Here is an 8,916-nt window from a genome sequence, read left to right as displayed (position 1 = left end):
TACTTTATGATGTTTCTATTGTAGCTATTATGTAATATAACAATTTCTGAAGGCATTGGCAGAAATAGGAGTCTGTCGCATCCAAAAGCAACCATTAGGATACAACCTCCAAGACAAAGAGCTAGTAATTTTAAAAGACAAAAATAAAATCCAAGTAAAGAAAATAGACAGAAAAAAATGTAGGGTACATCTGACCCAACTGATACTCTATAAATTTAACTGATATCATTTAAAAATTAAACATTTTTTCTCAGTTAACCATCTCTGATATCATTAATTTTATATTGATTTTCGTAATTGGTATTTTGTAATTTTGTAATTTATTTAGTTCAAACGTATTTAATCATCTATAGTGCAGATGTGTACAACTGAATTACTTTTAGAATTTAACTGTTTTGCCCATTCAAAGGGCTTTTGATGATATCTTAAATTGTTTTTTTGTGGTCAGCTGCCGACCATGTCTTCTACAAACCTTGAGTCTTTTCTTTCAGCACCATACAGAAAGCAAAAGCGATTCAAACGACTTATGTAAGCCAAAAGAACCAAGTCACGAGCCTCTGAGTGTATACCCACAGCTCAGCTTAGTTCTTCCCACGAGTGGCTACTCCTGTTTTAAATGCTCCAATGTATCCCACCCAGGATCCAGCTGCCACTCCTGAAATATATGAATCAGCCCAAGACCTTACATTGTATCTACCAGCCTCAGGCGCACATCTAAGATACTCCATGACAGCTCTGAGGAAACTACTGATTTATACACAGGCAACTCAGTGAAGCATATCAAGCTAGGTGAGATAAATACCACCTACACTCTAAGTCATAAAGCAATCCAGAAAACAAATCACATTCCCTATTTTTTTCTACCAGACTATATTGCCTCTCAGTTTCTTCGTAACTTAGCTGCAGTACCTTTCCCACAGTTCTGTAAAGATTTCACTATGACTTCCCAGCCTATCTTTACAACCTGAACTCCCATTTAAAGGAAAACGTAGTTATTTTCCCATTCTTTTTTTTTTCCCCAAGTAATATCTTTATGCATTTTGTTTGCTAAACTCTCCACTTGCAGGTGATTCAGGAATTAAAAAATAACACAAACCAGTCATGATAACATATGCGTAGACACATCTGCTTTGAGACCTAAGCTTGAGCAGTCTGTTTGAACAGACATGACATCGACAAAACACATTAACAGCTAAGAATTTTTTTATGCTGACTCAGTTGGAAACTTTCTGAGGAGGATCAATATTGCTATCTAATGCAAAAAGAGAAAGTTTCTGGCACCACTAATGTTTTTTTTGATTCAAATGGCAAAACACTTTATCCCACCAATAATGCTAAAACAATGGCAATTAAAGCAGCCATCCTCTTAGAGGCAACAAAGTGTTTCTGGAATGAGTTATTTCTCTCTATTCTTCCATTTATTGTGAATTTACAATACTAGCTTTCAAGCGGCCAGTGTAAATAAAATGCTATTTTCTTCAGGCGAGTTTCTACTGACTTTGCTCCTCTTTCATAAATTAAAGGATGTATTTAAGAATTAGAAACTAATTCAGAAACTTTATCTGATAAATGAAACCATTCAGCAGGATCATATATCAATTGGCGCAATAACTAATCTTGGAGAAGTAATACTGATGAATCTCATTTATATTTCCCCAAACATGAGATAATATGACAACTTTTTCTGAAAATATCAGACAATTATGTCAAATATCATATGTTACAAGTTTACGCGTTAAGCTACCACTGATAGTCATAATCATAATGAATAGAATGTAATAAAACAGAGTACTTGCAGCATTTTTAGTCTCTGTTTTCTCGGATGCTAATATTCCTATGTCTGGGAAAAACTGAGGATAACAAAGAAGATTCCTGTAATTTTCATCAGTCATCTCCATACTGCTAATACAGTTCAGAGCACTTTAAATGTTATATAAATATATAGGGCAATGGTAATTGACCAATATAAACCATGAATTCTTTACTTTCTGACTTCTTCCCAAATACAAAAAAAAGAGGTAATCATACAGCAGTCAGCTCAGAAGTCCTGCCCATTTTACTGAAATTACTGTACCACAAATCACAAAAATCCTGAAAATCTGAACTACACAAACACATGAAATAAGTTTACCTCAAATAAATTGTCTAAACTTTTCTAAATACAAGAAGAATTTATTTGCTGAAGTCCAGGATCATCAAAGAATGCTCCCTCTGGCCAACGCTTAAATAAAAATATAGCAAAACCTGTTCTGACTGACCAAAATAGAACAAACAACTACATTAAACTATTGAACAAAATCCTGCTTAGCTTTTCTTTGCAACTGGCAAGCCACTGGAAAAAAAAAAAAAAAAAACAGAGTTTGCCTCTTTACTAAAAGCTAACTGTCACTGGGAAGAAACTTTCATATTTGGGAGACCTAGAAAATGTTTCAGAGGTAACGGAGGCTAGAGACAGTGGTTTCTTGCTGTCCTAATGTTCCCCTAATGAATTATGCCACCAGCTTAAGAAATTGTGAAATGTTCACCTTTTGAACTTAATGACTTCTCTACCTGAATAAAGACTACACAAAGCCTTTGCTTCTCTATCAGACAAAATCTGATCTCTCAGAAATACTTCTTTAGCTAAAATGTTTGAATCATTCTAGATTACAAGCAGATCAGAAACACTATGTTCAATGCAACTGCAATAAAGTTATAAAATATCATGTTAAAATCAATAATTTTAATAAAGCATCGTAATAATGCCCCCCTGTGCAGATTCATCAGCATGCTTTTGCTCAAAACAAGATGTATCACCTATTGGAATTGATGTAAAATTTTACCAGTTTGTGTCTAAAGTTCCTTTTAGTCATCTTTCAATGGCATGCAAGAGGCTACCATGCATACAGGAATATATTTCTATGGCAACAGTTTAAAGTCTAGGCTATTCTGAGATTGTTTTCAGAAAAAAAAAACCAAGGTGTTTTGTTGTTTTTAACTAAATGATTTTTTTTTTATTATTATTTTTGTTTGTTTGTTTTCACATATGCCCTTTTGGAAGAAAAAAAAAAAATCTCTTCACAGTTATGAAAGAAAGAAGACATAAGAAGTGACTTAATGTGGTATATGTTATGACTGAATTGATGATTCTTAAGTTCATTTTTCTATTTAGTTGGGTGTTCTGTTTTGATAAAATGACCCTGAAATGTGAATCATACAAATAAGATAAACATCATAATTCAAAGCCTGATAATGATATGGTATCAGAGAGTTAGATGATCTATTTGTCTTGAGGGCAAGTGTCTGAGAAATGGAGGAATGAATCATGCGAGTGTTAAAATCAGAGAGTCCCAGAAATAAAAGGGGTCATTTTGTTGTTTCCCCAAACCCTCAACACTGAAGCATCAATTCTCCAGCTGACTTGACATTTCTATGCAAGTTTGCTAATGAAATAGCACTTTAAAGAAAGAAAGGGACAGAAGTTACAAGCTTATGCTACATCTCAGTGACGGAAAAACCATAATCACATATATTTAGTATTATAGTCTCTTCTATGTGTGTACGTCTTGCCTCAGCCAGTGATTTGGCAACTTCAATTTATTATCTCTTTTATCTCAACTTCTATAGCAGTGAACCTAACATAACAATGATTTTTAGCATGAGGTATATTCTTACTGCTCTCAGTTCTTCAATTTTCTCACTGCAATGGCATAAGGAAGGCAGCAAGACATACGTGGTAGTCCAGTGGTGCACTGTCCTGTTCTTAAATATATTTGGACTACGCTTGAGTTAAAGCAGATGGCTTCATAAGGGTAGAAATACTGGCTCACAGGTGAATGCATTTTCTTTTTATTCTCAAACTGGTAGGAGGAAAGCACAATAGCAAACTAGTGACTCTACTGCCATCACTTTGTCTTGCACAGAATGTCTTGGCAGAAAAATCAGTGTAAGAAAGAAGCAGGGGGAAACAAAGAAGGGTCCTTGAAATAGGAATGGTTTATATAATCCAACAGGACAGTATGTTTCCAGAGCTGCATAATTGAACATCAAGGTATTTTCTAGGAGACTGCAGAATTTTCCATAATGATAAAGGATTCTGGAAGAATGATCTTCTCCTCATGTTTAATACTTCATGAACACCTGGGATCAGGCTTCTGCCTCATTTTCAAGAGTGTATCAGTTGCAGTGTCTGTGTATGTACGTCTTTTTTCTCACTGCATATCCCAAAGGTGGGCATTTTCTATAAAGCAAACCGAATTAGTATTTGAAGTTTAGCAAGTCCCTTACGGTGTTTTACTCTTTAAAAGGATTCTCTGCCTGAAGAAAGCCAGAAGCAACGTGACTGAAATTCTCCATATCTCCACTGGGACTTGAGCTCTGAGTTAAAAATGATTTGCAGGGGCTTTCTCTTTTACAGATATTACTGGGTTTAGGGGCGCTTTCCCATACAGGAGTAGGATCAAGTGCAAGCTGCCTGAAGTCTATCTGCAGTCCTATGCTTTGTTTATTTCAGCATCTAATATTAAAGGTTCAGCAACCCAGAGCAGGGATGGGAAAGTCCTCTTGCTAATTAGCTTTCCCACTTCCAGCAGCAGCTGGAGTCCAGACGCCCACAGCAGCCTTACCTTGCCGGCAATCCGGCAAGCTGTGTGCGGGCCTGAAGTGCTGACCAGTGAAATCCAGCTCTGGCTTAATGAGAGCGAGGTAGGCAGAGTCAATTAAATCAAATTCCCACTAACATCCCTAATATATCTGCAGTGTGTGCAGCAGAGGCAGTGGCGGCAGCAGCAGCAGCAGCAGTGAGAGATTCACAGTATTAATAAAGGGATTCACTGCAGCATTACAAGAGAGAGAGGAAGGGGAGTAGGATGGGGGGGAGTAAGGGAGGCAAGACACTTCTGTGTGTTATTTACATTAGGGAAGAGTGTTTGTGACGCTGCGCGTGAATGAATGAGAGAGAGAGAGAGAGGGAGAGAGGAAAGCAGGGGGGCTGGAAGTAGGGGGATGGAGGGAGAAACAGCACTGAAAGGAAGCTCTGTCCCCTAAACCCAAATAACCCACTTGCAAGAACTGATGCTGGAAAAATGGTAAGGACCCGGAGTTGAAAACATTTTCACTTTAATACTGAAAAAATACGCCATTATAAAACCTCGAATAGAATTAGTAAGTTTCACTTGCTTCCTCAGTTCTAATTTCCTCAAGTTAGAGTAAGATTTACAACAGCACAGAATTTTCTACCATTAAACTTTGCAGCCTAAGCACTAGAGTGACATTAATTGGTCATGCTTAACTGCCTTGGATTTTTTTTTTTTTTTTGAATGTTTACACTGTTACCATAATAGAAATCAAGGGTACTAATTTTTACATTCAAATGGAAAGGCAATACTGAATATGTATACTCAAAAGGAAGAGAGAGAAAATAAAGCCAAAGCCTCCCCTCCCTCCCTGTCCCTCCCGCAAAAAGAACTAAAACTCACCACGAAGAAAGAAAATATCTCCCAAAAAAAGTCATTCCCACCTCAAAAAAAAAAAAAAAAAAAAAAAAATTAAAAAAAAAATCAAATGAGAATATTCATGCAACTATGTCTTAAATAAAACCTTTACATTTTTTTTCCACGGTAAAAGTACGATCTCTACTGCCTATTGATCACACAAAAAATGGCGAAATGGCACTTTTATTATTATACTGTATTTCTTATATAGAAGGTTTGATACGAAGGGACTTATCAGGTAAGAGGGATGATGGTGTGAACTAGACGCTGCTTCCAGTCGTGGGCTGGAGCGTCCCTGGGGTGTGTTGTATCCATGCGAGCCATGCAGCAATTGTTTTTTTTTTAATTTTTTTTTTTTCGTCTGTTTCGGAGTCAGAGTCATTTATTTACATTACATTCATGCCTTCGTGCAACTTTCTACTCCTGCTTTGTCAAGAGGAGGCTGACAGCAGCCTTTCCTCCATCCCCCTCCTCTTCCTGGCCTCTCAAGAGAGGGGTCCATTCAAAAAGGAAGAGTGCAAAAAAGCAAAACAACCCCCAACACAACAGAACAAAGGCCCAGCAAAACCAAGAGCCGTGGTTCTCCCCGCCGGAGCTGAAGAAAGCAGGTCCTTGCTTGTCCATTGCCGTCCCGGCAGCGCTCAGTAGAGGGACGCGCCCCTCTGCCGGGCTCCCGCCACGCATACTGAGCACGGCTCTTGCTCTGGGGGCCGCAAGGGAGTGCGCGCGTTTTTTGTTTCTCACAGAAGGTAGCTGAGGTGCAGAGCCGTCCCTGCAGGCATTTGCTTCCCCGTCACCAGGAGAGCGCAGGGTTGGGCCTGGGCAGCAGCCACCCCCGCCCCACTCGCCTCCTCAGTCTGACAGGGAGTGGGAACCGCAGTCATAAACCCTGTGGGCCCCGTCAGTGCTGTAGGGCCCATTGTGCCAGTAGGATGAGTCGCAGACCGTCTGCAAGGAGTTGATCTCAGATGCAGAGGAGTTGGCGTCCCTCCTCTTGGACCGTTTTCTGTTCCTCAGGATGAACACCAGCATGCCAACCACTGTGAAAGCAGAGGTCACAAAAACCAGCAGCAGCCCTGGCACTAGCACCGAAATGGAGACCCGGCTGGTCTCCAAGTAGGAGTTGGAGTGAGTACCCGTCTCTGCAACCCCAGTGCTGTTTTTGTTGGTAGAACTTAAGGTAGGTGATATTTTTAGCTGAGGGCAAATCACATCATTGGAGAGAGACTCAAAATCCTCCTTGAAGAAATCTTCTGGAGACTCACACCTCAGGTCGCTCATAATCACCTTGGGGCGCAGCATTTCCGCCCACTGTTTGAAAGGCACGATAGGGCAAGTACAGTCCCACGGGTTGCCGTGCAGGTCGATCTGGGTGATGGAGGTGAGCTGGTCCAGCACCCCTGCCACTGGGAGGTACATGAAATAATTGTTGTGTATGCTGAGTTTGGAAAGCGAGACCCCAGCAAACACATCAACTGGGAGAGACCTCAACAGGTTGTTGTTGAGGATGAGGACTCTGAGTTTGGGCATTGCATTGAAGGTGCCAGGCATGATCAGCTGGATCCCATTAAATTCCACATTCAGATACTCCAGGTTTTGCAGCCCAGTGAATTTCTCCCGGGATAGAGTGTCTAAGTAGTTGCTATCCATGTACAGCCATCGGAGATCAAAGAGGTTCTTGAAGGTGTTGTTCTCAACGGTGGCTATGTTGTTGTTGCCCAAATCAAGTAAATTAAGTTTCCGGTAATCCAGAAAGTGGGATTTCCTGATAGTGTGTATTTTGTTGTCTCTCAGAAACAGCTCCTGCACATTGGATGGCTTAGGCTTCAAATCCACCAGGCTGCTTACATTCCTGTCATTGCAATTAACCTTTAAACCTGAGCCAGGGATCTGATCACAGCTGCAGATCTGAGGGCAGGACAAGGTAGCCGGTTGCTTGCTCTTCACACTAACAGTTGACACAGCAGCAGTGGGTCTAGTTTTGATTTGCCAGTTGACAGGAATCTTTGTACCTCCGTTTGGACCGGATCCTGGTGTAGCAGGATCTTCTTTGCCATGTATTTTAAAGGGGGTTGGAATGGGACCAGGATCACAGGTTTCTTCTTCGGCAGGGGGAGCAGCTAGACTAGAATCCACTCTGTTCTTTTTGCACAGCTCTTGCTCTGTGGTCTCATTTAAATCTTTGCCCTGCAACCTAGTGGGAGCTTCACAAATCACTCTGCCGATCAAAGCATTTTTGGGTATGTTTTCCAGCCATTCCTTCAACGACAGCAAATCGCAAGTACAGTCCCAGGGGTTATCCTCTAGCAGGATTTCGGCGATGCCTGGGATCTGCTCCAGAACCTCCTCGTAAGGCAAGGTTTTAAGACGGTTTCCCCGGAGGTCGAGGTGGGTGATCGGCACATACTGAAACACGTTGGGGGGCAAGGTACTGATGAGATTGTCATTTAAAATCAGCACCTCTAGTTTGTTTAAGTCCCTAAATGCTCCCGGGTCAATATCCCGCAATAGATTAAAATCTGCCTGGAGGTATTCCAGATCGTCCAGCCCCAGGAAAGTCTGCTTCCTGAACGATTTGATCTTGTTGTTGTTTATGTGCAAGCGTTTCACCAGCTGCAGCCCCAGGAAAGCCCCAGGAACAATCTCATGCAAACCATTGTTTTCCATGTGCAAACTGACTGCATTGTAAAAGTTAGCAAACTCATTAGGGAAAAGTCGAGTCAAGGAATTTCCATGCAGGAATAAATGGTAAAACTGGGAAGTTGGGGCGGTGAAATGTTGCAGGCTGGTAAATCCCTTTTTCTCACAGTCTACGTGCAAATCCCCTTCTATCTCGTTGCAGGCACAGATCTTCTCTTTGCAAACGTCCCCTGTAACGTTTCCAGCAGCAAAACAAAGAGACGTCTCCAGCAACAGAATCCAAAGCAGCATTTTTAAACCGAGCAATTCATTCCCGATCTCATCACAAAGTAACAGCAACCATCCTCCTCACACGGAAAGCAATTCCAGTTCATTCAATATGAAATGTCCAAACCACCACCAAAGGGGGAAAAAATGTGGGGAGGGGGAGCAGTGAGGGTCAGCGGAGGGAGGGGGGGGGGGCCTTTCTTTTCTCCTCTCTCCCCCCCCACATACATCTGCAGCAGCCCAGATTCCAGTCAATAATTATATCCACAAACTCTCCAGGCACGTACTGCAAGGCACGCAAAAAAAAAAAAAAAAAAAAAGTGGAAGGAAAAAAAAATCCCCCTCCTCGATCCCCCTCCCTGACGCTTCCCGGGCAGCTAAGCGGAGGTCTGCGGGCCGGGCTGGCTCACCGGCACGGGAACGGTGATAGCCGCCAGCAGCCGCTGCATGGTCGAGAGGAGCAGGCGGAGCGCGCAGCGGCGCCCGCGGAGGCTGCCGCTGTGCGCGGCTCCGCGCCGGACTGACCTTGCCGCGCGGC

The 8,916-nt window shown here is 41.7% G+C and overlaps 1 protein-coding gene across 1 annotated transcript; it reads right to left on the bottom strand.

Moving 5' to 3' along the window:
• Positions 5,639 to 8,582, bottom strand: SLITRK1 (SLIT and NTRK like family member 1). The gene has a single exon (XM_021416801.1). The coding sequence runs from the start codon at positions 8,400 to 8,402 to the stop codon at positions 6,324 to 6,326; it is 2,079 nt and encodes a 692-aa protein (XP_021272476.1). The 5' UTR covers positions 8,403 to 8,582; the 3' UTR covers positions 5,639 to 6,323.

Source organism: Numida meleagris, chromosome 1, assembly GCF_002078875.1.
Source record: "Numida meleagris isolate 19003 breed g44 Domestic line chromosome 1, NumMel1.0, whole genome shotgun sequence".
Lineage (NCBI taxonomy): Eukaryota > Metazoa > Chordata > Aves > Galliformes > Numididae > Numida > Numida meleagris.
Note: the sequence above shows the minus strand (reverse complement) of the source record. Positions and strands in the feature narration are given on the sequence as shown.